Source organism: Gopherus flavomarginatus, chromosome 25 (genome assembly GCF_025201925.1).
Source record: "Gopherus flavomarginatus isolate rGopFla2 chromosome 25, rGopFla2.mat.asm, whole genome shotgun sequence".
NCBI classification, from domain to species: domain Eukaryota; kingdom Metazoa; phylum Chordata; order Testudines; family Testudinidae; genus Gopherus; species Gopherus flavomarginatus.
This window is the reverse complement of record NC_066641.1, coordinates 8,393,753-8,421,084: the sequence shown is the minus strand read 5'-3', so window position 1 is coordinate 8,421,084 and position 27,332 is coordinate 8,393,753. Positions and strand designations below refer to the sequence as shown.

Here is a 27,332-nt window from a genome sequence, read left to right as displayed (position 1 = left end):
GCGCCATGCACGAGAGAAGAGTCCAGAGCACCACAGGTTTGTTTGGATCATTTCACATGCTTTATTTCAGCAGTCAAAATAATTAAAAACATCTCAAATTATTATACATATACAAAATAGGTACAGAATCCTCGGTTGCTCTCCCTCCCTAGAACATCTGCTTCTGGCTAAGAATGGGGCTTTGCTGCGGGGTTGCTTTGAAACCCATGGAGAGAAGCACAGAAGAGGAGGACGGGAGGAGGAAAGGGAAAGAGAGAGAGAAAGCAGCAGCAGCGGCGGAGGATGGCGGGAGAGCGAGAGGGGACAGGAGTGTGCATGGAGGAGAAGAGGCAGCAGGATAAAGGAGGGGGACAGAGGGATGGGAAAAGAGACTGAACGGAGGAGAGGAAAGCAGAAATGGAATCCACCTGCTTAACTGGAAAGATAGGATTGCACACACCTTCGTTCCCTTCCAAGGCTACTTGGATCTAGTTTGCATTAGTTCCCGTCCTTGTTTTTAGGGTTTTTTTGTTTTTGTTTTTAAATAGCACCTTCAGAAAATTCACAAGTTGACCCTGGGCAGCAAAAGAACTGAGTTTCTTTCCTGAAAACAACAGTCCTATCTCTATAGCACCAATCGGTCCCTATCGCAGCCTCTCCACGTGTTGGACTGTGCAGTTTTAAACCACCAACAAACCGAAAAGGGACCTAGAACTGAAAAACATTAACACAGCGAACAAAAAAAAAAAAAAAAGGAAAAGAAAAAAAGAAAAGACAAAGTTAGCACCTTTGATTGAAACCTGAAAGCCGAGCCCCCTTCTCCACAACCTGGTGTCAGTTAAAAAAAAACACCCCAAAGCAACTTAAAACTACTCGGAAAACATAGTTGAGAGGTAACCTTCCATACAACAATAATATACAGTTTGAACATTACATTTTCTCTGCTTTGGGTATTATTATTATTATTAATCATTTTTCCCTTCATTGTTCACCGACAAAACATTTGATTTTTCTCTAAGCGGATTTTATCTCCCGGCTATCCTGCTAAAAGTGCTTTCTGCTTAAAAGTCAACACACTAAATGCCAGATCTCGGCTGTTTTCCACACGACTGGGTTTTGCTGAGGAAAACGATTACGACACCTGGATTTGAAGTTTTTCTCATATTTATTTCTTTTGCCAACTGAACAAATGAAAGGGGAAAAAACGGTACATTACACATGATTTTAAGTGCCTTCCTTTCAGTGGTATAAAAAATATATATATAGTAAAGACACCAGCAGGGAGAGGTCGGCTGTAGATTAATTTTAGTATTTTTTTCCAACTCCAGGTTATAAAAAGAGATTTTTGCATTGGCGGGAGAGGATTAGGAGCAGGGGAGCAGGTTCTAAACCACTTGGACTAGCTTAGCATCGCTTTTGTTGCTGCAGAATTTTCAGAGCAGGTTGTTGTGCTTTGGGTGTTTTGGTAGGGTCGATTTTGGATGGTATTTTTGTTTTGATTGTGCAAGTAGTGGTCCCAAGATATTACTTTAAAAAAAAATATAACCAAACCAACCCCAATCTGTCTTCAGGGATTAAAAAAAAAATAAAATAGAACCATGTCAAGCAAGTGGACCCACTTCCTTAATTTTTTTGAAAAGTCATTTATTTTTATTTTTTTGGTTTAATGCTTTTTTTTTTTTTAATGGAAACAAAATAGTTTTAGAGATGATGGATAGAAAAAAACACGAATTCAAGTCCATGTGAAATTGTCTCCTTTTTGACTGTTTTTGATTTTCTTTCCGGGGGGGTTTTAGCTCCGGTTTACAAGAAGCAGACGGGTCCGATGTCAATTCCGAATTCCTGATCTGGCGCGCCAACGTCCATGAGGGCCACGTCAATGACGGGCAGGCGAGAGGTTTTCGTTGTCTTGTATTCGATGACTGTCTTGCCCCAGGTGCCGGTGTGACTCTGTGGGGAAGGGACGGGGAAAAGGAAAACGTTAGGGTCGCTGATAGAGCCACTCCTCCAGGCAGCAAAGCTGGCTGCAAGGAAATATTCCCTGAGCATCAGAAACAGCGTTGCACAATGGGTGTCTAGTGATTAGAGCAGGCGGGGCTTGGGAATCACAAGGGAGGGATAGCTCAGTGGTTTGAGCATTGGCCTGCTAAACCCAAGGCTGTGAGTTCAGTCCTTGAGGGGGCGATTAGGGGATTGGTCCTGCTTTGAACAGGGGGTTGGACTAGATGATCTCCTGAGGTCCCTTCCAACCCTAATAATCTATGATTCTATGACTCCTGGGTTCTCTTCCCAGCTTTCAGGTTAGAGGGGACCCTGGGAATCAGGACTCCTGGGTTCTGTTGCTGGCTCTGACACTGACTCACAAGGGCAAGTCACCTTCCTGAGCCACCATATACTAGCCTGTACCAGCCCCGGGGACTTACGCAGGTTGCAGAGAACTCTGCCAGTCATGTCCAGGGCTGGAGAGACTGATTCTGACGCTCTGCCTCACCCTCTCTGCCCTCTCATCACAAGGGCCTGGGGAGGGTGTGGGTGCACCAGCTCCCGCTACCACCCCGCTTGCAGAGCCAAAGGCAGTGGGACACTCACTGTGCATCCATCCTCGGTGACTCCATAGGTGAAGCGGCTGTTGCCCTCTGCTCTGATCTCGATCTCGTTGGAGCCCTGGAGGAGCAGAGCCTTCTTCAGGTTGCCAGTCTCCTGGTCCATGTAGGCCACGCTGTTCTTGCAGTGGTAGGTAATGTTCTGGGAGGCCTCAGTGGACATCAGGCGCAGGAAGGTCAGTTGGATGGCAACATCAGCTGGGTTGGATCCCTCGCCACCATATTCGAACTGCAGAGGAGAGAGAGAGACCCCCGGCAGGAAAGCAATGTTAGTCCTCAGGTCCTTTTCCCCATTCCGAGTCTCCAGATCCAGCCCTTTCGCTTCCCACCCGTCCCGCCTCGCCAGTCCCCTAAGCTGACCTGGAAGCCATCGCTCATTGTCTCGCCGAACCAGACGTGCTTCTTCTCCTTGGGGTTCTTGCTGACGTACCAGTTCTTCTGGGCAGTGTTAGCCTGGGTTGGGTAGACGCAAGTCTCGCCAGTCTCCATGTTACAGTAGACCTTGATGGCATCCAGGTTGCAGCCTTGGTTGGGGTCAATCCAGTACTCGCCTGGCGGGGAGAGGAGAAGGACGAGTGAATGGGTGAAGAAAGAAAGAAAGAAAGTGATGGAGGAAGAAAAGAAGGAAGGAAGGAATTCAGTAGTAATGGAGGAGGCGTATGAGTTAGTGAGGGTGGCTAAAGGCAGGACAAGAGGAGCAAGACAGGCCGCTAAGAGAGGAGTTCAGTGACGATGTGCCCAGGATGAGGCTGGGAAGCTCACCGCTCTTCCAGTCGTTGTGGCACATCTTCAGGTCACGGCAGGTGCGGGCTGGGTTCTTCCTGGTGCCCTCGGGGCTGCGGATGTTCTCGATCTGCAGGCTCAGGCTCTTAAGGGTGGTGTCCACCTCCAGGTCGCGGTCACGCATCACGTTGGCGTCATCAGCCCGGTAGTAGCGGCTGTCAGTGTGGGCCTTCTCCTGAGGAGGCTGGGGCAGGAAGCTGAAGTCGAAACCGCCGCTGGGTGGGCCTGGGGGACCTGGGGGTCCGGGAGGTCCGGGGGGACCCTGTTGGAGGAGGAGAGTAGAGCGAGTTGAAGGCAGGAAGCCCTTTCACCCAGAGGCCAGCAGATCCCAACCGCCCAAGCCCCAGGGAGGGATACGTACAGCAGGACCGACATCACCAGTGCGACCACGTGGACCTGGTGGGCCAATGGGGCCAGGGAGACCATTCAGACCATCTTTGCCAGGGGAACCAGCAGAGCCAGGGGGACCCTGTGTGGAAAAGGCAAACACAAAATGAGATCAGTAGGTTTTAGAGACAGGAAAGTGGGGTGAAAGTGTGTCCATCTTGAAAGACAGACCAAGGGAGAACATGCCAACTCCCATCCTTTCAATCAAGACCCATCCCATCGCCCATCCTTCCACTCCTCTTGTCTGTTCCATCCACCCAGCTCTCTCATCTAGCTTACCTCCCGCTATTCTTATCTGTCTCACGAATTAACAGAGCACCAGTGACCACAGGACCAAGGACAAAGCTCCACTGGAGATGCACTCAGATCCACTAATGTCACTGGAATACTCTAGGTTTGCCCAGGTCCAGCTGAGAACAGAACCAGACCCTGTCCTCGGCAACTGTCTGGGAAGCCCTCGGCACACAGGGAGTGCTGAGAGAACCTTACAATGACATCTCCTTATGGGTGCTGTGATACCTGCAGGAGGACTTCGATTTTAGGAGTCTCCTTATCCCCTGGATCATTTTTGTTCCCTTCCCAGCACCGCCTCTGCCTGGGAAAGGATTTTCTAAGGCTGACCCACACTGTGCAGGGCCTCTCTCATTAAGGCACCTCCCTGCTAAGGTGGAAGAGTAAAGGGTCAGTAGAAAGCAGCAGGCATCTATCCTGGGTTCCGTGTCTCCTTGATAGAAGAGTCTTACAAGAGTCTCTGCTGCATGCTCAGAGGCTACACGGATGGTTTTTTAAGCTACTGGCCACACTATGGTCCATATTCTGCCTTTGGCCGATATCTGTGCCACCCCAGCTTGGGGATCAGGCAGGATCTGACCTCTAAAAGGTGATGCCACCTGTTGTGTTGGACGCCAACTTGAAAACGGTGCTGATTATATCATTCATGAGCTCTCTGCCCCCAGCCCAGAATTTCCCAAGGCACCAGGTGTCTGCGCCGGACGGGCTCATGAAAGCGGCTGTTGGCTTCACTGGGGCGGTACTTACTCTTGGACCAGCGGGACCGGAAGCTCCAGAAGGACCTTGTTCACCAGGAGAACCCTGCCCCAAACAGGAAAGCAAATGTCAGTTCTGCAACAACACTGGAGGCCCGTGAGGCCAGTGCAGAGGTGCTAATAAAACCGAAGCGTCTATGAGAAACTCCCACTGGGCTCCAATCAGCTAGGCTGCTCCAGTGGTGAAGCTCATGAGAGAGGGCCAACAACATGGCAGCTTTGGAGGTTCTAGGGGGCAGCTGTTGTCCTGTGGCCTAAGATCAAGGGGCTGAGGCAACAGCAGCAGGCCGGATGCCTGCCCTTCCCAGCCGCTGTGTGTGCGAGGGCAGTCATGAGCTGAAGGTGTAAGGGCAGCCTGAAACTGGGGCAGGCCAAGGCTTGCCCATCTCCTCATCAGGTGATGGCCTTCACTGGGATTCTCCCATGATTCTCTGGGGCAGTGAGGAAGAGGGTCCATAGTCTTCTCTCCAGAGACCTGCTATGGGCTTATCTCCCGGAACCGGCTGTATCGGGGGAGCGGGAGGCAGCCATACTCACGGGAGGACCAGGTGGACCCTGGAGACCAGAGAATCCTCTGTGACCCTTCAAGCCTCTGTCACCGTGTTCACCAGTTTCACCTTTGTCACCGCGGGGACCTTGTGGGCCCTAGAAGAGGAAGCAAAGTCACCTCGCTGAGTGGCTGGGAAGGATACCACCCTGCCCATTGCTCAGCAATGTTACTGCCAAGGAAGTTGCTTTTTCATAGCAATAAAAAGTGGAATCTGAACCCATAACTTACAGAAGGACCACGAGCACCAGCAGGGCCAGCGGGGCCAGCGGGACCAGCAGGGCCCTAGGAAAGAAAAGAGAGAGAGAGAGGAAAAGATTAGGACATTCACTGGGTTCATTAGCATCCCCTTGTGTTCGTTTCTCTGCACTATTGTGGGGAGTGAGTCCTATTGGTTAGAGCAGGACAGACTGAGAGTCAGGACTCCTGGGTTTCGTTTTCAGCTCTGAGAGGAGAGCGTAGTCTAATGGAGAGAGCTGGGGCGACTGGGAATCAGGACTCCTGGGTCCAAGGCCTGACTTTGAAAAGGAGAAATGTCCAGTGATTAGAGCAGGCAACTGCTCTGCTTGATCCTGTCTTGATAACTGGGCTGATTATTTCATATCTCCCCAATTCTGTTCCTGGGGTCTATTCCCAGCTCTGGGGATGAGCATTGGCTGGGGGTTGGGGCAGGGGACTGAAAGCAGGACTCCTAGGGTCTGTTCCCAGCTCTGGGGATGAGCATTGGCTGGGGGTTGGGGCAGGGGACTGTGAGCAGAACTCCTGGGGTCTGTTCCCAGTGCAGGGGATGAGCACTGACTGGGGGTTGGGGCAGGGGACTGGGAGCAGGATTCCTGGGGTCTGTTCCCAGCTCTGGGGATGAGCATTGGCTGGGGGTTGGGGCAGGGGACTGGGAGCAGGACTCCTGGGTTCTATTCCCAGCTCTGGGGATGAGCATTGGCTGGGGGTTGGGGCAGGGAACTGGGAGCAGGACTCCTGGGGTCTGTTCCCAGCTCTGGGGATGAGCATTAGCTGAGGGTTTGGGCAGGGGACTGGGAGCAGGACTCCTGGGATCTGTTCCCAGTGCGGGGAATGAGCATTGGCTGGGGGTTGGGGAAGGGGACTGGGAGCAGGACTCCTGGGATCTGTTTCCAGTGCAGGGGATGAGCATTGGCTGGGGGTTGGGGCAGGGGACTGGGAGCAGGACTCCTGGGATCTGTTTCCAGTGCAGGGGATGAGCATTGGCTGGGGGTTGGGGCAGGGGATTGGGAGCAGGACTCCTGGGTTCTGTTCCCAGCTCTGGGGATGAGCATTGGCTGGGGGTTGGGGCAGGGGACTGGGAGCAGGACTCCTGGGATCTGTTCCCAGCACAGGGGATGAGCATTGGCTGGGGGTTGGGGCAGGGGACTGGGAGCAGGACTCCTGGGATCTGTTTCCAGTGCAGGGGATGAGCATTGGCTGGGGGTTGGAACAGGGGACTGGGAGCAGGACTCCTGGGATCTGTTCCCAGCACAGGGGATGAGCATTGGCTGGGGGTTGGAACAGGGGACTGGGAGCAGGACTCCTGGGATCTGTTTCCAGTGCAGGGGATGAGCATTGGCTGGGGGTTGGGGCAGGGGACTGGGAGCAGGACTCCTGGGATCTGTTCCCAGCACAGGGGATGAGCATTAGCTGAGGGTTGGGGCAGGGGACTGGGAGCAGGACTCCCGGGATCTGTTCCCAGCACAGGGCAGGGAGCGGGTTTTGTATTTGGGGGAATGTAAAGAAGCATCACTTACAGCCTCACCACGATCTCCATTCTTGCCAGCGGGACCAACAGGGCCGGGAGCACCAGGGGCACCGGGAGCACCAGGAGGACCAGCTGGGCCAGTCTCACCACGGTCACCCTATTTCCGGAGAGGACGAGGAGGGAGGGAAGCAAAGCACCCAGTTAACATTTGCCTGAAGTTCAACCCCCAGTCAAAGCCTCTTGCCATGACCCTTCGGGGTCGAACTCACCTTGGGACCAGCAGCTCCATCACGACCGGGAGCACCTTCAGAACCGGGAGAGCCCTGAGGACAAGCAAAGAGACCCAGCATTAGGCACGAGCAAGACAGAGAAGCCTTGGGTAGGAGACAACCAATGAGTGACGAATTAACCAGGGGACTAGCTGCGCTGAGGCCTGGGAGAGCAGGAAGAGATGGGTGACGTCTAGAGATCAAAAGAGAAAGGCACCCCCGGGGCTTCCGTTTCTCTCTGGAACTGGCCCATTCCCTGATCCCTCTCATACTCAGCTCTTTTGGAACCCAACCCGTTCCGGGATCCCGGCTGTTCTCCCATCTCTCGGGCACTGTGCTCCAGCCATCGTGCAGTTGCTCACTGGCACCAGCCCCTGCAGGAGGCTGGGGGCAAGGTCTGTCCTACCCTTCAATGGAGCAGAGCATTCTGAGTGTTGGCCCAGCGGCATGGAAAGGGTTTTCTCTCCTTGTCTTTGGTGCTGCTCCTGGTGATGGTGGTGGGTTCTGGAGCAGCCAGGACACTAATCCATGCTGGCTTTTAGCATTTCTTGGCCTTGTTGGTGTTTGGGCAAAGGAGAGCCCTAACAAGCCAAGCATGGTGGCAGCTCACCTCACGTCCAGCTTCACCAGGGGGTCCAGCCAAGCCAGGAGGTCCTACTGGGCCAGGAGGACCACGTTCGCCGGGGGAGCCAGATGGACCTTGTTTGCCAGGTTCGCCCTGGGGAGGAGCGAGAGAGAGACCAGCCCGGGTTAGAGAAGAGGGAGTGGTGTGGCTGAGACCGAAGAACCCACTCGTGACGGGAGAGGGGTTGAATCCCCTCCCATCACCACCAAATGACGACACACCCCTGTCCCAAACTGGATCCCAAGCCCTAGGGCCTCAGAGTTTGGGGCTGGAGTTCTGGCTCCAGGCTCAGAGAGAGTTGAGGACCAAGCAAGAAGGTCAGATCCGGGGGTGGGGAACTTCTGAGCACTCCTCAGCCTGGGAGGTTTGACTCCACCATCCTCTTCTATAATAATGATAATATCACAGGTCCCTCCCCACTATTCCTCCTCTCTTATCTCCTGGCCAGAGCAGCTCCCTGGACAAGGGGGAAGAGTCAAGGACTCCATTCCTTGCATGGAGAGCTCCCAATCACTCCAGCAGTGAAGCGTGCTCAGCTCCTGTCTCTCCCACCCCTTCCCTGCCCTGCGAATGCCAGGCGAAAGTCTGAGCCTCAGCGGCTGGGCCATAAGATCCACTCCTGCTTGGATCCTTTTTGAGCAGGGGCAATGGGTTGAAGCCACAAGCCTCCTTTGAGGTCTGACTTGAGGGAGTAGGGGTTCGACTTCATACTCACAGATGGGCCAGGGAGACCAGGGAAACCTCTCTCGCCTCTCTGTCCAGGAAGGCCGACGACACCACGCTGTCCAGCAATACCCTGTGGGCCTGGAGTACCAGGTGCACCCTGGAGGGGAGAGAGAGAACCTGGTTACAAACCCATCCATCTTGCACTGGGGCACATGCTCCAATGACACCTGCCAAGGGGCCTGAGGTAGGACTGAACGGGTACTTACTGGGGCACCATCGGCACCAGGAGAGCCCTTCTCACCAGAAGGTCCGGGTGGGCCAGCGGGGCCAGGTTCGCCAGTGCGGCCAGCGGGTCCAGTCTCACCACGGGGTCCCTTGGCACCTTCCTTTCCGCTGGGGCCTGGTGGGCCAGGGAGACCGATGTTTCCCTGGGAGAGAGCAGAGAGGTGAGGTCAGGCAGGGAAGCCCAAGACTTCAAGAGGCAAGCCCTCTCCAAGGGGCACTAATTTCTGATGGTCAGGCCCCTCAAGCGGAGCGGGAAGAAGGCCTGGCTCCATGCCCCAGTGCCACCATGGGGCAGACAGAACCACTGCTGGGCTGCAAGTGGTATCAGGCTACCTTGGAAGCTCTGCAGCAGGGCCTTGGCATTCTTCCTGCCAGCTCCACCACTCCTCACGCCCCTCACGGGTCCCATCTCCTCCCCATTTGGCTTCCAGGCTGCCTGCTCTTGATCCCAACCATCACCCATCCTCCTCAGCGGCTGGAGGCTGCCAGTCCCGTGGCAGATCACCCCACCAGCCTCTCCATCCCCACCCCTGGCAGCAGAGCTCGGTGCCCAGTGCCATCGGCCCTCCCCCAATGCTACCAGTAAGGGGATCAAAAAGGAGATACTCACAGAGGGGCCAGGGGGACCAACTCTTCCAGCAGCACCAGGGAAACCAGTAGCGCCCTGCACAAGGTGAGGAGAGAAGGCGTTAAGTCCCACGGCTCCGTTAGCCACGGATCTGTACTACGAGCCCTGCCCAAAACGCTGCCATGCCCGTGGGCTGAGAGAGGCCTGCAGCTAAGGCTGAGAGTGAGAGTCATCATGGCAAGGTGGAAGGTCAAGATGCTGCCTGATCTGCCAGGTCAATCTTGCCCCTCAGGGTGAAACCCAGCCAGCTCCAGACAAAGAGACGTTCTCTGAAGTTCGGGTGGAATTTTAAGGCCCCGGGCATATAGCGTTCATGGCTAAAGGGTTGCTAGTTCAGGGAGCAGTTTCCCTCCATGCAGAGGTCCATGAAGGCACAGGACACTCGGGCAGGTGTATGGCGGGGACATGCTCTCTGAGCTGCACAAAGACAGCCATGTTCAAATAATCTGATCCATGCGGGAGGGGCATGCCTTCTATTGCACCTAGGGTCTGATTTTAATGCTCCAGCCAGAGGGAAGAGAAATATTTCTCGACCCAGGGAAGAAGCTGCTCCAACTCCCAGAGGGACAGGAGGAGGGTGGGTTTGGTTTTTTTTGGCATTTTGCAACAAACTCAGAAAGCAACCCCCTTTCCCAATCTGCCTCTTTCCCAGTGATGGGGGCAAAAAGCAGGCCCAGGGCAAAGGCCATGCTGGAATGGTGGATTCTCACATGCTGCGGGCAGGGGGGAATCAACCTTCAACCAATTTTGGTGGAAGAAGCCGAATCAGAAGGGGAGTGAAAACTGCCCCATGCAAAACAGAGAGAGATTCCATGAAGGAATCACCAGCTGTTTGTTAGTCCCAGCTAGTCCGTAACCTGCCAGGAACTCGGGCATTTCCACTATTGCTAAGAGAGGGACATTTTGCAAGGTGGCTCCCATCCCTGGCAGCCCAGAGGCTGAGCACAAAGGTGGAGGAAATACTCACAGGGGGTCCAGCGCTACCGCGAGCACCTTTGGGTCCGGGAGCACCAACAGCACCCTGCGGAAGAGGAAAGAGCAGGAGGTCAGAGGCGGGAATGGAACACTGGCCGAACGGGGAGGGATCAGAGCAGTGAAGAGTCACTTACAGCAGGGCCAGGAGCACCAGTGGGGCCAGCAGGGCCTGGGGGACCAGCATCACCCTTAGCACCAGCATCGCCAGTTTCACCTTTAGCACCAGGCTGGCCGTCAGCACCCTGTGGAGGAGAGCAGAGCGAAGGGTGAGGGGCAGCGTCCGTGCAGGGAGCTCACGGAGATGGGAGTGGAAGGTGATGAGGGAATGGTCCTTCACTGAACAAACATGGGCTGATGAGACTAGGCTGTCTCGATGGCGAAAGCTCCATCAAGCTCACATGGGAGCCAGAGGATCACAGGCCATAGGACTGGTCCTTTTCCCCATTGGAGGCCTGGTGTAGGACACCTCGTATGCAGGAACAGCGTTCCCAGTATTGCAATGGCAGGTAGGATTGCTTCTGCCCCATAGCCCTGGGCTGCATGGGATTACCCCCACAGCCCACCCCACTGAATACCATCCTCCTCAGGGAGGTCTGGGTGAGGGAAGGAGTCACTGGAGCCAGTGAGGGCCACCTCTTAACCATCATACTTACAGGAGGACCAGCGAATCCAGCGGGACCAGGTGGGCCGGGCTCACCACGATCTCCCTGGAAGAGAAGGAAACGAGAGAGACGGGGTGAGCGAGGAGAGAGAGGGCTCGATCTTTGCCTCCGAAGCCAATCAGAGAGGATCGGTACTTACAGGAGCACCACGAGCACCAGTGGGACCAGCAGGGCCGGAGGGACCAGCTTCACCCTGCACAAGGAGAGAAGAGGGATGAGGTCAAGGCTCGGGTCTAGCAGACCAGGGCTCTTTGGAGGTGCCTCTAGGGTGAGGCTGGCTAGCTCAGGGGTCACTCGTGAGACACGGGGAGAGCAAGAAGTTTCCTCCTCTCTGGAAATGGGGGATAGGGATGCAGGATCCTCCTGGGCACTGCCCTGATTGGGCAGGCTGGGTCTGTAGGAAGCATTCCCAGGGGAAGCTGATGAAGCCCCATGCTCTCACTGGGAGGATTCAGAGGCACCTCTGCATCGAATAATCAGCTGGGGCCTTCCTCTCTGTCTCCCAGGAAACAGAAGCCGAGTCGAGAGCTGCTGGGCACAAATGGGACTGGCCTTTGCACCAGTGCCAGGGGCCGATGGCACCAGCTGAGGTGCCAAAAAGGCTAGGAGAGTCACTTCCCTGCTCCTTCCAAAGGGACAGGGAAAGGGGGTGGGGCGATCCTTACCTTTTCACCAGGAGCACCAGCTGGGCCAGAAGGACCAATGGGGCCAGTCAGACCTCTTGGGCCATCTTTGCCGGGAGATCCATCAGCACCCTTGGGACCTGCATCACCCTGGGGAGAGAGGGCAAAGCAAGGTTACCTTCTGGTTATGGAGCACGGAGCAGGGTGGGGGCTTGTGCCAGCTCTGGTGTGTGTGTGTGTGTGTTTATCTGCCCTGCACTGGAAGCCGTTCACACCAAGCATCCGGACCATTAGCCAGTCAGCTTGGCCAATGGAAAAAGACAGCGCAGTGCTGGCCATGTCCAAGCCATTCAAGTTGGTGGAGAAGACCTCTTCCAAGGGCGTAACTAGGCCTCGTGGAGCAGAGACCCCAGCAGCGCACTGGGCAAGAACCAGGGCACTTCGCTGGACTCCTGGAAAGACACACAGGGCAAGGCCCGGGAGTTCCTTGGTTTGGGCAGGGGGCTGGCTTTGGCCTAAAGCGACTGTCGGACGAGGGCATCTAGACCCTGAAGTGGCCCAGGCACCTGGCCTAGATTCTCCAAGAGCAGAGAGGAGAGGCAGAGGAGGTCGGGGCTGGAGTTGCAGCTGGAGCAGAGAGATGGAAGAGGAGTGGAGGGGGGCGAAATGGAAGGGAAAAGGGGACAGAAAGGCAAGGAAGGAGGGGGCACAGAGAGAGCTGGGGAAGAAGAGGGACACATGGAGGTGGAGAAGAGAGAAGCCGGGAAGACTGAGGGTCACTTCACTGGTAGGCCTTCAGGGGGCTCATACGTACTCTGTCACCCCTGGCACCAGGCAGACCAGCAGCACCACGTTCGCCGGGCATTCCCTGCAGACCGGGAGGACCTTGGTTTCCGGGAGTGCCAGGAGCACCAGCATCACCCTAACACCCCACAAGGCAGAGCGGGGGTGGGGGGGAAGAGAGTCGGGATTAGAAACGGAGCTACATCCTCATCACAGCAAAAGCCGCCCGCCTTCCAGAGACCTGCGACCCGTCCTCCATTCTCCAGTGCCAGGGCAGGCTGCCTCTGGAGCCAAGCAAGGCTAGGCCATGAGTGCTGCCCAGGCCAAACGGGGCCTTCTGCGCCTTGGGCAGAGAGAAGAGAATCCTGCAGTGGTTGCAGGACTGGGGCTAACTCGACGGGGGAAGATGGAGTCCCCCCTTCCCGCTTTGTACTTGGTTCGAGGCAGTAGCTGGCTGGCTGGACACCAAGCCTCAGTCCCTTCCAAAGCAGGAGGAGTGTAGCCCATTGCCAATCCTATTCCAGTGCCTGCTTCCCCTGGACATGTCAGAGGCACTGATTTTCCCCTGGTTTCCCCTCCCATTTCTAGCGGAGTCTCCTTCACCCATCATGGAGGAGGAGGAGGGAGATAGGTACATACCTTAGCACCATCGTTACCAGGAGCACCGTTACCACCACGTGGGCCCTGTGGACCGGGCGCGCCTTGGACACCACGCTCTCCGGGGAAACCTCTCTCACCCTAGAGGAGGGAGGAGAGAGAACCGAAACGGGTTACTGCGCCATCCTGAGGGGCAGCCAGCGAGAGAGACAGAAGAGTGAGAGATTGCTGATAGCAGAGAAAATGGGTCGCAACTCACTCTTGCACCAGCTGGACCGGGGGCACCGATGTCTCCGGGGGCACCCTGTCACGGGAGAGACAGAGAAGGCAGAATTAGAGCTGAGGGCTTGGAAAGGAGCATGCTACCTGCTGGAGAAGCCCAGATGTTGCCCCTGAACTGGCTGGGGGGGAGCAGTGAGTGGCCAGGAAGGGGGACATCTGCTCCAACCCCTCCATCACTAATCACCAAGCTCCATCCTCATGAGGGCCAGACTCTGTCTCTGCCTCTGTCTTTCCACCACTGGAATTTTGCATGGCTCGTACCAGTTAGAGACAGGAGCGCTCTATGGTCCCAGAGCACCGAGTCTCCTCCCAAGCAAAGCCAGCGCCTGGTCTCACCCAACAGAGAATGCGTCAGTTGTTACATTGAAACTACATTTGCTCTTAGCCTAAAGGCTGGTCTTGGGCCCCCAGCCTGGATATCTGGGCTGAATACCGAGAGAATCCCAAGTGGTCAAACTGAGATCTGGATCCAGAGTTCAATGCCACCCCGCACCAGCCCCAGTTTACAGATGCTCAGATCCAGGACCTGGGCCCATGTCCACCCAAAAGGCTTTCGGAGAAGAGGTTGGAGGCCTGGAATGAAGGAGTTTCATAGTTGCTGTAGCATCTGAGATGAGTTCTGGGGCTTGGGGGGAGAAAGTCGGACAGCGGCCAAGGCCCTGTTTGGAGGCAGCTCTCCCCATTCATTCGCTAATGAGGAATCTGATAAGTTTCATAACTCTGGACGTACGTCCAGTGTTGGAGGAACATCTCCAGGTGCGGGTGGGAATGGGGCAGGAGCCCCAAGGAAGTGAGAATGGCCATGAAAGGTACTGATAAGGGGCAGGCAAGCGAGGGACTGGTAGTCAGGGGGCAGGATCTGTCATGGAGACACCTCTCCTTGGCTTCTGGCGCTAAGCGGAGCTCTCCTCCTTCTTTCTGTAAATCCCACCCACCGCCGTGGTTTCTTGGCACTTACCTGCTCACCGGGCTTGCCAGATTCACCAGCTGGACCAGCGGGACCAGGCAGACCCTGGGAGGGGAAGAAAAAAACCCAAGAGTTGAGATTTCCTGGGGGAAGGGGGGGTGAAAAAATGGAACAAAATATGATTGATCAGGAGGGATTTCCCCTCTGTGATGGGGCCTTTAATTGAACACTCCTCACCTGGAATCCAGGAGCACCTGAAGGTCCTTGTTCACCTCTCTCTCCAGCGGGACCCTGAAAGAGGAGAGGAGAAAGTCAGGAGGAATCCAGTGGGGTTCAGAGCAGCACGCTCCCCAACAAGCCAACACAGAGGGCAGGGGCGAGAAAGGATTCATACTCACAGCTGCACCAGGAGGTCCCTGGGCACCAGCTTCACCATCTTTGCCAGGAGCACCCTGTGGAGAGAGGAGGAAGAGGTTAAAAAGAGCTCAGCTCAGACCCTGAATGAGTGTCAGATGGGAGCAGTGTATGAGCGTCAGGGAAGGTGTGGTGAGCCTACAAGGTTCAGAAGCAGAAAATCTCAGGGGGCTTCAAAAGTTGGCCTCATGGGTTACACAGTTAACCTGTGAAACTCATTGCCACAAGGTATTAGTAACGGGGAGAAAAGGCCATAAGGGATAGAAACCCTCCCCCCAAAGTCCAGGGAATAAGCAATTCTGTGGCTTAGGAAGAACCAGCCACCATAGGCATGTAATCCCAATGCAGAAGTTTTTATATCTTCCACTGAATCCTGTGGTGGTAGGCCAGAACCCAGATATTAGCTAGACGGACCCCGGTCTGTTCTGCTGTGGAAAGCCCTATACTATATAGGTCAGTTTTACTGTTACAATAAATTCTCTCTTTCTCATCTTGAAGAAAAGAGGCCTCGGGCTAGCAAACTCTCGGCTGGACCCAGCTCTGGCTGTGAGAGACAGATTGTTAGAGGCCATCAGTACCAAGAAAAATACGTACAACAGCACCAGCGGGTCCGGGAACGCCTCTTTCACCGGGTTTGCCGGGCTCGCCCTGAGAAAGGGAATAAAATGGCTTCAGTGAAGGAACGCGGTACGCCCCAGGAACAAGCAGCGAGGGGATATCGGGGACAATTGGCTCTTGTATGGCCCTAGGATGCAGCCACAGGAGGGCATGAAAGGCGCCATGACAGGAAGCAGGCGGGGCTGGCCCTGTGGCAGTTCTATTGATGCTCTAGGTTGCCTCCCATGACCACCCCAGCTTTGTCTTTCCTCAGGGCCTGGTCATCTCCCCGCCCCATGCTGGGATGTCTTCTGGGCCACCTGTCTCTGCCAGCAGCTAACCCCTGAGGGAGAGGTTCCCAGAGTGCCTCCCCTCACATAATGCCCCTCTTTACAAAACGGTACCCAAATTGACCACTTATCCATTGTGCTCTGTTTGCAACCACTCCCGGGTGACAGGAAGTCCTGAAGGCGGCTATTTTGTCATGTCCCTATCACTGAGCTGGGCGACTCACCCCGAGGCGACAGTACAGGAAGAGAGCACGTTGATACTCACAGCAGCACCTTTAGGTCCAGGGAAACCCATGACACCAGCCTGACCTCTGGCACCGGGTGGGCCTGCGGGTCCGGGGCGACCATCTTGACCAGCGGGACCCTAGCATGGACGAAGCAAAGGCACTGTTCAGAGGAGGCCATTGCAAGCAAAGGGAGAGGAGGAGAAGGAAGGGCCTTGATAAACCACAACTTACAGTGGGGCCGGTCTTGCCATCGGGACCTGGGCTACCTGGGCTTCCAGTCAGACCCTGAAAAGAAAGAAGAGCTGGGTTAAGCCATCGGGCGTCCGGCCTCCTTCGCTGTGCGCAAGGGGTCAGAACAGGGTAGGATGTGGTGGGTGAGGGCGAGCAGCGCAGGCGATGGGTCGCTGCACGGAGTGGATGTGGGATGGCCTAAAACGCCCGGTTGCTCGAAGCCAGCTGCACCCACAGAGCGCTGGCGCCAGAAGAGGCCGGGGGAAGGATGTGGGCAGAGAGTTCACCTTGAGATGGCGCTTGGCAGAAATAGCAGCAAAGTTGGGTGGGACTCCACGGGCAGCCCCTCCATCCTGCTCAGAGCCATTGCCCGGCTCCTCCACCTTCTTACCTTGGCGCCAGGCAGACCAGGCTCGCCAGGACGTCCAGCTTCACCAGGGGATCCTTTGGGACCAGCAGGGCCAGGGGAGCCGCGTTCACCAGCGGGACCCTAGGGTGGGGAGGGAATCAGGAGAGAGGTTACACACTGCGGTAGAGACCTGGATCGCTTCTTCTCGCTGGCACGGCATGACGAGTCAGCAGGGACCCACCGTGTCACCTGACAGAGGAGGGTGACTAAATGGAGCCGAGTGGGCACTGGATGGGCACTGAAAGGGCTTTGCCAGGGCTGGCCACAAAGAAATCACTGGGCTATGCCATGGGATGAATAACCCTAGCGAAAGGGCCATCCTAGCATATGTACCATGTGCAAACAAGCCAATTCCCACCCCCAAATCCAGAACGTAGGGTGTAAAGAAAGGGGATGGGGCTAGGGAGTGGCTGATCCCACAGGGCAGAATGCACCGCTCCCAGAAAGTCCCACTAACTCCCCCTTCCACAGGCTTTAGCTGCTCCCAAGCCCCTTGTAAAGGAGGCCCAGGGGGGAGCCTGCCTCCGAGTCCCTTGTGTATTTCAGCGTGATGGACATCTGAGCCGCTTCTGTCTCTCTCACATTAGGAAGGAGCAAACGGCGGGATACTAGCACCTACCTTAGGACCAGAAATGCCATCAGAGCCAGGGAAACCACGGCTTCCAGGAGCACCCTGCAATGGGACACAAGAGAAACCAGTGAGGTAAATGTCCACTCAGCCAGCAAGTGAAACAGGGAGAAGATAGGAACGGAAAGGGAGCTTCATAGAACCCCCCATCCCAATTCCCATCCCTTCCTGGGATTGCAGTGGGGAGGAACGGGCCCTACCTGCCAACCTTGGGGGTGAAAATTTCAGGGGGGTGGCGACTCCAGGGTTGGTTGGGTTTGGGATGGTGATGGGGCTGGATTTCATGTTCAGCTGATCTGGGTCTGACCTCCTCCCAGAACCAGGGCGTGTGCCAGGCTGGGATTTCAAGTCAGGCCCCTTAGGGAATCTGGATTTGGATTTGGTTCTGGGTCCAGATCTGAATTTCCCATCCCAAGATTCGGGAGGTGCTTGGATCACTGAGAAGGTAGGTCGGGAGCCCTCTGTGTCTGAGAGACGGAGCTCCGGGTCTGACCGGAGGATCCAGCACCATGCCAATGGGCATGATCTCCAGGGAACACACAGCTGCTACTTACACGTTCACCAGCAGGGCCGGGCAGACCAGCAGGGCCGGGCTCACCACGGGATCCTCTCTTGCCTTCTTCACCAGATGGACCAGGGGGGCCTTGGACACCAGCAGGACCCTAGAAAGCACAAGCAAGTCAAAGCGGTGAGTGTCTCCCTGTGGCTAGCAAACCAGACTGTGGGCAAAGCTTCCAGCAGGCCCCCGCGGGGCTGGTACTTACAGGTTCTCCCTTGGCACCAGTATCTCCCTTGTTGCCTGGAGCACCGGGTTCGCCCTGAAGGTAGAAGGAAAGAGAAACAAATTCATATCAAACGTCTCCCTGGGTGAACAAGGGCTTAATGCTGCCTGCCATCTATGTTGCACCCTCAACACCTTTTCAGTGCCAGAGGGAATGACAGACACAAAAGGCTCAACCCCATGAAGGGACAGGGACCTTCAATATTCTGTAGGGGGAGGGGAACTGTGCTGGCTGTAACCCAGGTCAGAGGATCCCCATCCCAGGGCAGAGGGTGGAGCAGAGACATCTCCAGCAGAGACAGGTGGCTGATAAGGAGGGAGGTGCTGGTAGATGCAGAGCTGCAGAGGTGAAGGCTCAGAGAAGGAGCCGAGAGAGGGGATGCACTGGGCACTGGGGTGCCAGGGGCAGAGATCAGTTCACAAAGCCTGGCGCCTCCCTGGATGGTGAAGAAGGCCAATCTAATTCAGCGGAGACGGGGAAGGAGGAAGGACACTTACACTGTTACCCTTGGGACCAGGAGCACCGCTGGGACCCTGGGGTCCGGAGGGGCCACGAGCACCAGGGAAGCCGGGAGCGCCAGCGATGCCAGGAGCACCCTACGGGAGGCAGAAGAGATGGTGAGGCAGCTAGGAAAACCTGGCTCCCGAGAGCCGATCTGCTACAGAGGACGGAAGAAGGGGGGAGATGGCTACTTACAGTTGCACCTTTGGCACCAGGCTGACCATCGCTACCAGGGTTGCCCTAGGAGAGAGAAGAGAGGGAGCGTTATCACCGGAGATGACAGGGCAACGGGCAAGAGGCAGGAGGGGTCGTGCAGTTCCACTCACAGCAGGGCCGGCAGCGCCAGCAGGGCCGGGGGCACCGGGCTCACCACGGGCGCCCTGTGGGCCTTCACCACCACGACCGCCTTGGGGGCCAGTTTCACCCTAGAGGACAAGAGAGGAGAGAAAGACCGGTGAGCACAGTGACTGCTGGGAGACCCCCACACACCCCCGCGCTCCGCGGAAGCCATTTGCTCTCAGGCCTGACTGGGCTCTGACTGGAACTGAATGTCTTGCTGCACCGAGCCCTGGTGCTCCATCCCTCCAACCCACTTTCAGAGGGGGACTGACTGGGGCTCGCCATGTTTGCTCAGGGGCAGCTGCAAGGCCTTTGGAAATGACTGGATGCAACAATCGTGCTGGTATCAGCTTAGCAGGGGGTAGGGTCGGCATAAGGCAGAGATGGACCCACAAGGCTCCTGACCCACAGTTTGGCGACGGTTATGGGGCCAGGCCATCTGGAAAGTATATTTGAACTATGATGAAACCCCTAGTTGAAGGCTGGGATCGCCTTCCCCCCAAGCTGGCTGCAGGGAAAGGTCCCACCGCAGCGATGGGGAGATGCCCCCCGGCAAAGAGGGGCTCATGTCCTTACCTTAGCACCAGCAGCGCCAGGGAAGCCAGGGGGGCCAGCTGGGCCAGTTGGACCCTAGGTGAGAAGGAAGCGGGTTAGAGAGTGATAGCAAGGAACCTCCGGGGCTGGCAGGTTCTCATCACTGCAGCCATCTTGGCCTTGGCCAGAGTTCTGGGCTGTGCTTTGACGTGGGTGGGAACAGAGACTGGAGAGAGGAAACCTTCCCATCCGGGCACTGGCCAGTTCCTGAGCGGGGTTGTGCTGTTGCCACCCATGGGGCTCAAGCCAGCAGAGCTCCAGGAGGGGAGTGACACGGAGGTCGTTGTGGCCAGTGTCCGTGTGGCCGCACCACACAACGGCCAGGGCCCCGCGGCTGAACCATCTCATCTCAGAGCAACACTAGGTGAAAATACTCACTGGGGGACCAGCACCACCGGGAGCACCGTCGTTACCACGAGCACCCTGCCGGGAAGAGAGGAGAGTTGCACTGGTTACAGACAGGCTGGCACAAGACCCAGAAGCCGCGAGATGAGGAGCATGGTGCACATTGGAGCTATCCCAGCCGGCATGACCCAGAGGGGAGCCACCAGGGGGGATGCTTCAAGGTGCCCGCAGGCCAGCAGTGCAGCACCGATACTCACAGCAGGGCCAGATGGACCAGGGCGGCCTCTCTCGCCGGGAAGACCACGGGGCCCCTAGAAAGGAGGAGAGATGTGAGTTCATCTAGAGATGCCATCGTCATCATCTGCACCCTGCCCTCTCCCCCAGATCTCCCAGCCCTGCCCTGCTCCCCACCCCCTGTGGGGCTTCATGCTGGAAAATCTGCCCCACTTTGTTCTCTAGTCCCTTGGAAAACCAAGCGCTCCGGAGAGCCAGCTCAACCCTCCCCACAACCCCTCTTCTTGCAGGTCCCTGCTGCTCTCATAAGCTCAACACCTGCCCCCCTCACCACCTCCTATCCAGACTCCTGCTATCAATGGGCAACAGGAAGGCATGACGAGCTACTCACTATTTGTCCAGGAGCTCCGTTCTCACCAGGGCTACCAGGCTCACCCTAGAAGGAAGACAAAGATGGAGTCAACGGTTGGTTCCCAAAGGGGACAAGGAAACTTTTCAAGGGAACGGAGAGGGCCAACGTGCCTTGTGGCAGAGGGACCTTACCTTGGGGCCAGCTGGACCAGTATCACCCTTAGCACCATCAAGACCGCTGAAACCCTGGAGGGAAAGGGAAACAGAAACACACGTGTCCAGTGATGAGGGTCAGGAGAAGATACTGTCCTCCTAGGCGGAGGCATGACTGAAAATCATCTGGCTTTGCAATGGTCCCTCACAATGTGAATGGTGGGGTGGGGTGGGGTGGAAGAGTAAGGCCCCATCAGTTTGCCAGCTGAGTGGCATGAGAAGGGAGGAATTCCTCCAAATGGTGGTGAGGACAAGGGGCTCCATCAGACCACTCCTGGTAGAAAGGAACTTGCAGAATTGCCTTGCAATAAGGCCAGCTGAGGGCACTGTGATGCGAGCTCAGCTACTGCTTATGTTTCTGCCGGGGCCAAGCATTGGCCTGCTAAACCCAGGGCTGTGAGTTCAATCCTTGAGGGGGCCATTTAGGGAGCTGGAGCAAAAATCTGTCTGGTGATTGGTCCTGCTTTGAGCAGGGGGTTGGACGAGATGACCTCCTGAGGTCCCTTCCAACCCTGATATTCTATGGTTCTATCTTTGGGGTTGTACGGGTCCACCTTTCCTTTTCCTTTTCCAAGTGTAAAGAACTAGAGAATCAACTTACTCTGTGACCCTTCATGCCTGGCAGGCCAGCAGTTCCGGGCAGACCACGGGCACCCTGGGGAGAGGAAAAGACAATGATGTAGAGACAAGGACACCAGGGCCACCCCACATCAAGCCAGTTACTGCCGAGGGGAACCCAGAGCCCCAGGCAAGGTTGGATAATTGGAGCATCCCTGGTCATGAGCATCTCTTGCTGTGACCATGACTCCTAGCCATTGACAGTGATCACCTTTAGCCAGGACCAGCTTGCTAGAGCCAACTGTCTTCCCCAGTGAATGGCAGTCATGTGAAGTAAGCTAAACCAGACAATGAGACCAAGAGGTTTCGGGCAGGTTTGCCCAGCCAGTGCTTTTCCAGCCATGTCACAATGGTGATGCTGGTCAAAGGTAAAAACCCACCTGAGTCCAAATGCCAAGGGGGGAACCAGACAGAAGGGGCATCTCACCTGGGGGCCGGGAGCACCACGTTCGCCAGGACGTCCAGGCTTTCCAGCTTCACCCTTGGAGAAGGAAGAAGAGATGGAGTCAGGTCAGTAGCCCACCCGGCTCGTTTGCAGTGACAACTAATCAGATGCTAAATGCACTGGGAAAGTGACCCAACTCTTCGCAAAACCCTCTCTGGGGAGAGGTCCCATTTTCTTTTCTCTCGGTGTTTCACGGCATCATGGAAGCCAAAGGCTCACCTGGCCCCTGCAAGGAAGGCCATGTACCCAACAGGCTGAGCGCAGCCATCAATATCTGGCTAGCAAGCAAGCCTATCCCCTACATTTGGGGGCGGGGTGGGGGATCTTCTCTAGAAGGACTTTGATTTTGAAGGACACTTACATCATCTCCGTTCTTGCCAGGTGGACCAGGTGGACCACGGGGACCTATGGGACCCTAGAAGAGGCAGAAGAAACATGTGTTAATATTCTGAGACCAGGCAAGACTTTCCCATTACCACCCCTCCACTAGCCATTCACCCGACAGGCCTGGGATGGGTTCTTGGCTTGGCTAGAGAAATCCCATTCCCCGATGAAGTCTTTTCCGCAAAGGTAGGCCAGGCTTTGCACCAGCTGCCCCCAAGTGGCAGAAGAGGGAAGGTGTAAGGAATAGTCCCAGGCTGGGGCCAGGAGGTTCAGTGTGCAGCCCATCCCGTTATGAAAATGAAGAGCGAGAAGACGATTGACCATGACTTACAGAAGCCCCAGGCTCTCCAGGCTCACCGGGAGGACCTTGGAAACCTTGAGGACCCTAGAAGAGTAGGAGAAGACGGGTTAGAAAATGAACCTAACCGCACCCAGTTGCTCACGCATCAGTTCGATTTCCCTCCACTGCTGGCAGCGGCTGCCTCACACAGAGCATCTGTGTCTATCGTGGTGTGAGGTGTCTATCACCGACCACCAGGAGGGAGCCAAACCCACACTCCTCCCCTGCTCCAGGCAACAAGGGTGACCAAATGTCCCGATTTTATAGGGACAGTCCCGATTTTTGGGTCTTTTTCTTCTATAAGCTCCTATTACTCCCCACTCCCCATCCCGATTTTTCACACTTGCTGTCTGGTCACCCTACAGGCAACTTCCCGTCGCTTCGCTGAGAAAGTATCTGGGAGCCGAGAAGCCTGAAAATGCACTGCGGGTAGCTCGTTCCCAAAGAGGGAAGTTACAAGGCACTGGCTGAGGGCTCAAATGGGCTATGTTTTCTTGACAGGGAAGATGCGAGGTACTTACAGGAGAACCGGGAGGGCCGGGGAGACCGCGGGGACCAGCTGGGCCCTGGAAATGAAGAAGAGAGAGAAAAGAATAAGTCAGGTGTGGAGATGAGCTGGAGAAGCCGCCATGTTGCCCAGGCCCGGCCTCCCCTCCATCTCGGTTTTCAGTGACCTCCTCTTTTCCAACAGGCCACTCACAGCCGCCTGGCTCATGGCGGACTCTCCCTGGCACAGACCATTTCGCCTCTTGCTGATCTTTTACCACCCCTCCTCTCGTGGACGGAGTCCCTGGTGACCCCCAGAAGTCCCAATCCAGGGAGCCACCTGCCAAGATGCTCTACTTGGGGAAGAGAGCAGGCCCCAGATCTCAAGTTGGCCTAGGATTAAGGCAAAGTCATATATCCCTTGCCGATCCTGCACAGCAGTGTCCAGGAAAACATCAGCCCCAACCAGCTGGTGGTCCTGTGCCAGCCCCCAGGAAGAGATCTCCTGCCCCCCTGCGCTCTGCCTGACTGATGCAGCTGGCCTTGTGTGTTCTAAAGCCAAGCTAGACCAAGGTAGCTCCTGTCTCTCCTGCTACGTAACTCCAACTCCACTCCCTCCCATCCTTTCTCCCTAACGTCTTCTCCTGTCTCAGTCCTGGCCCTCAGGCCGGACCCTGCCCCAGCCCCTCGAGGGAGACGCTGGACACTCACCATAGGGCCAGGCACGGACAGGCCGCCAATGGATTTCTCATCATAGCCGTAAGACAGTTGAGGTGCGAAGTTCTGCAGGAGAAAGAAAGAAGGGAAAGCCGGTGTGAAAATACTATGCTGCATTCATCCCGTGCCGGGGAAGAACTGAGCGAATGATTGGAACCCAACTCACTCCGCCAAGGCCTGGAGGTCCTGGAGGGCCTGGGGGGCCAGGAAGACCAGGCTGTCCGGGAATGCCATCTCTACCAGGTAGGCCTGGGGGTCCCTGCAAAAGAAGAGGAGAGAACCCAGAGGTTAGTACTGCGGTAGCGTCATCTGGGCATGAGACAAGGCAGGGTAACTGGACTCGGTCGCCATTGTCCACAGTTCAAAAGTTTTCTGGATGATTTTCAAATTCTTTAACACGGCCATGGAAATCTTTCCCCCTCCCTCATCCCCATTTCCTGACCAAACTCCAGCGACCAATGGCCAAAGCATGGTTGGAGAGACCTACCCTGTCTCCTTTGGGGCCGCGTTCTCCTTTGGGGCCCTGGTGGGGAGAAGAAAGAGAGGTGTTTAGAGAATTAGCATGGAGAGAAAAGACCCTTCAGAAAACAACAGGGAAAAGGTTTGTGGAGGAAGGCTGCGGAGTGTCATTACCTCTATTCCAGTGCCTTTTGGAGAGGCTGCAGAGAGAAGGACAAGAGATCATTTAAAAGAGTCAAGTCGTATGCTTCTCTAAAACCCGTCCCCATGCTGCACCCTGCCCTGGTATAAATGACAGCAAAATGCACCCCTGTTGCTTAAGTAACACCTCCTTAAGTAACATGACTGGCAGAAAGATGCACAAATGTTCTATCTGCAAAAGACCTGCATGTCTCACTCACTGTCTCCCTGACCGTGATGCATGCTAAGGAGAGCTCATAATTGTGTCCACCACAGCTTATGCTGGTCCCTGGGCACCTCCGCCAAGAAATAATCAGTCCCGTTTGAAATGTCTCTTTAGAAAGAAATGCCCTAGAAGCTCAAAGGCGAGGAACAGGCTTGCTATGCCTTATCTGCGATGCCATAGCTAGGGGCTGTAGCTTCACCAGGGATGATGATGAAGCTAGCAGGTCTCCAAGCTAGGCTCTGCTGATGTCCTGGTCTCCAACCCCCTCCCTGTCTCTGCATGTGTAGGAGGAGCTGATTGTATCTGGTGCCAACATATTCTGGTGCTTAGCACCTTATATCAGGCTAGACAGACAGAGCATGCACACGAGTGTCAGTCAGTACCATCGGCGCCAGGGCAGGTAGGACAGCATTCTCCCTTCTCGATCTTGGCATTGGGGCAGTCTGAGACGTCGTCGCAGGTCACCTCATCGCACAGGACGTTCCCATTGTCGCACAAACAGAGCTGGCAGGATTCAGTTTTCCACACTTCTCCTTCGCTGTACGTTTGTCCGTTATATATGCAGCTTCCAGATGGAACTAGAGAGACAATGAGAAACGGGAGGGAGGGGGGGCGTCAGGAGCGAAAGAACTTGAATCAGGACCTGGCCCAGAAGCTGCAGGCGAGGAACCTCCAATCCAGGGACAAAGAGGCTGATTAGACTCAGTTCCTTTTTTATCCAAAGGCGTTTTTCTTTTCTGTCCAGTTCCCCCAACGTAGGCCTTTCCTGCCCGCCCCTCTTCTCCTGGAACCTTTATAAACTCATCTGCTTCTCATCAGCGCAGCTCCATGACATAGGAAACATGCCAACACGACAATAACTATTTCCAGTGTCTTTGGAATTTAAACAAAACCCGCAGCCAATTGTTACATCCAACTATAACCTCAGCTTGCTGGAGCCTAGGCCAAGCCAAATCAAAGTCTCCTAGAGGGAAGAGGGCTGGACTAGGAGGGGGGCGGGGGAGAAGGGAGGCAGGGATCCAGAGACAAGCTGTTCTGTGGAGGGGCAAGGCGGGGGAGTGAAATCTATTCTGTCTGTTGCTTGGGAAATGGGATCAAGTGAAAATGGTTTGAGTGGGAAGGCAAATGAGACCAGGGTGGGATATGGGCCGGGTTGTAATCAGATTCAGGATATGACACATTCAGGCAGGCAAGGTCTGGGAGGTGGCAGCGATGGATCAGACCCAGTAAAGCAGGAGGTGGCCTCAATAAAGAGAAGCCCGTGATGGGGAAGAAAAGCAGGCCAGCTGTTTTTCTTAGCATGGAATTGCTTCCACGCCGGTTTCAGGTTTGGTAAAATCTCGGTGTCGTTCCCCCACCGCAGGGAGACAAACGGGATGAACCCTCCTCGCGTGTGAAATCCCATAGGGCGGGATCACGGTGGAGAGGCCAGATGTTTCTACTCTGTCGTCCCCAACTTCTCATGTCTAGTTTAAATTAAAAAAAAAAAATGCTATTGCTGGCCGAGTCCCTGGGAGCCAGCAGTTTTGCAACAGGAAACTGCTGTGTTGACACCCGCGGGGTATGCAGTGGGGGTGCAGCCAGTCACTCCGCCTGTAGGTGGCAGGCCAAGGCTAGATAAATGCCTGCAGCAGGATCTAATTAGGGATGTTACTCCTAGCATGGGGATGGGGGAAAGTTTGCTCAGCAAACCTATTCCACAGTTGATCCCGGAAATATCGCCCCTTTGGTGAGGACTGTCCAGTCCCAGGGCTCCCAATGGGCCCCAGGGGGCGGCGATGCAGTCCAGAGAGGGCTTTGCAGGAGCAAGGCCAGTGATGGCCACCAGAGGTCGCCATGGGACACACACCCCCACTCCCCCCCCCCCCACACACCATGAAACTTCACTGCAGAAACATGCATCCAGTTCCTTAGCATCCAGGAGGTTTTGTCTGTGAAGTGATGTCTAGACTCCTGCGCTTCTAAAACATTTTCCTGATGAATCATCTGAGACTTTTCTAATTCTTTCCTGATGGCTTTTGCAGATCAGAAAACTCCAGCCCCCGGGCACGCTCCCCGCTCCCTTCGCTTTCCAAGGCACACAATGGCTTTTCCATAACTGGCTTCCCCCCTCCCCAGCCAGCCTTAGCCTCCCTCCCATGACAACCCCTCCTAGAGGTTGATTGTGCTGCTCCCCCTCCCCACCAACTTGGCAAGGCATCTCACAGCTTCTAACTGATACAACTTGTCTGCACAGAACATAGTGAACACGCCCAGTTCCCTTCTGCAGCTGGTTAACTTTGCTTGTGGAAGGGGATCTTTCCCCCCACCGAGCAGCTTCAGTGGGGGAAGAATGGACATCAACAAATACTTCATTTGTCCACTCCCACTTTTTGAGCAGCACATTCAATCCCCTTCTGACCTCACCCCCAACACACAATTCCAAAGGCTCTGTAAAGGTTGAGAAATTCTTGCCAGCACGCCCCATCCCATTTTAAGACACACAATCCTTTAAAAAAACAACCATTTCTCCCCATCTCCCTAACCTGATCTTGCAAACGCAGTTTCCTAACTAGAAAAGCATGCAAAATTCCCCCCCTAAACCCATCCAACTCATGCAAAAGCATAAAGTTTTGCAATCCCACTCAAGACTTTTTCTTTGCAGACCAGTCCAACTTTGCATCCCTCTTTGCTCTGAAGTGCAAGGTTACATTTCCCCCCTGTGCATAGGGAAAACTGCTTAAACAGACAATGCATCTCTACTTCTTATACAGAAAGTTAGCGAGAAAGTTTTTTACTTACTGTCTTCTTCTCCTTGGCCTTTGGTGAGTAGTACAGTCGCTGCTATCAACAGCAGTAACCGAGAATCCACAAAGCTGAACATGTCTAAATATTAGACATGTAGACTCTTTGGGCCCCTTTGGTCTGTTTTAGAGTCCAGTCATACAGGGATGATCTGACTATGTAGTTCCAATCCAGACCCCAGCA

At 55.3% G+C, this 27,332-nt stretch overlaps 1 protein-coding gene across 1 annotated transcript; it reads right to left on the bottom strand.

Moving 5' to 3' along the window:
• Positions 1 to 1,125: 1,125 nt before the first annotated feature.
• COL1A1 (collagen type I alpha 1 chain) lies at positions 1,126 to 27,332 on the bottom strand. Its single transcript, XM_050934752.1, has 51 exons — positions 27,147 to 27,332; positions 24,749 to 24,943; positions 24,134 to 24,159; positions 23,988 to 24,023; positions 23,667 to 23,759; positions 23,495 to 23,566; positions 22,819 to 22,863; positions 22,289 to 22,342; positions 21,935 to 21,988; positions 21,556 to 21,609; positions 21,112 to 21,165; positions 20,490 to 20,543; positions 20,338 to 20,382; positions 19,970 to 20,023; positions 19,746 to 19,790; positions 19,350 to 19,403; positions 18,761 to 18,859; positions 18,630 to 18,674; positions 18,431 to 18,529; positions 17,916 to 17,969; positions 17,706 to 17,813; positions 17,143 to 17,196; positions 16,506 to 16,604; positions 16,115 to 16,168; positions 15,922 to 16,020; positions 15,364 to 15,417; positions 14,754 to 14,807; positions 14,593 to 14,646; positions 14,407 to 14,460; positions 13,426 to 13,470; positions 13,209 to 13,307; positions 12,601 to 12,708; positions 11,829 to 11,936; positions 11,303 to 11,356; positions 11,155 to 11,208; positions 10,636 to 10,743; positions 10,494 to 10,547; positions 9,509 to 9,562; positions 8,880 to 9,041; positions 8,663 to 8,770; positions 7,933 to 8,040; positions 7,323 to 7,376; positions 7,103 to 7,210; positions 5,577 to 5,630; positions 5,336 to 5,443; positions 4,791 to 4,844; positions 3,727 to 3,834; positions 3,345 to 3,627; positions 2,943 to 3,133; positions 2,569 to 2,811; positions 1,126 to 1,929 (listed from the first exon to the last, which is right to left on the bottom strand). Exons 1-51 carry the CDS (start codon positions 27,226 to 27,228, stop codon positions 1,783 to 1,785), a joined length of 4,356 nt encoding a protein of 1,451 aa, XP_050790709.1. The 5' UTR covers positions 27,229 to 27,332; the 3' UTR covers positions 1,126 to 1,782.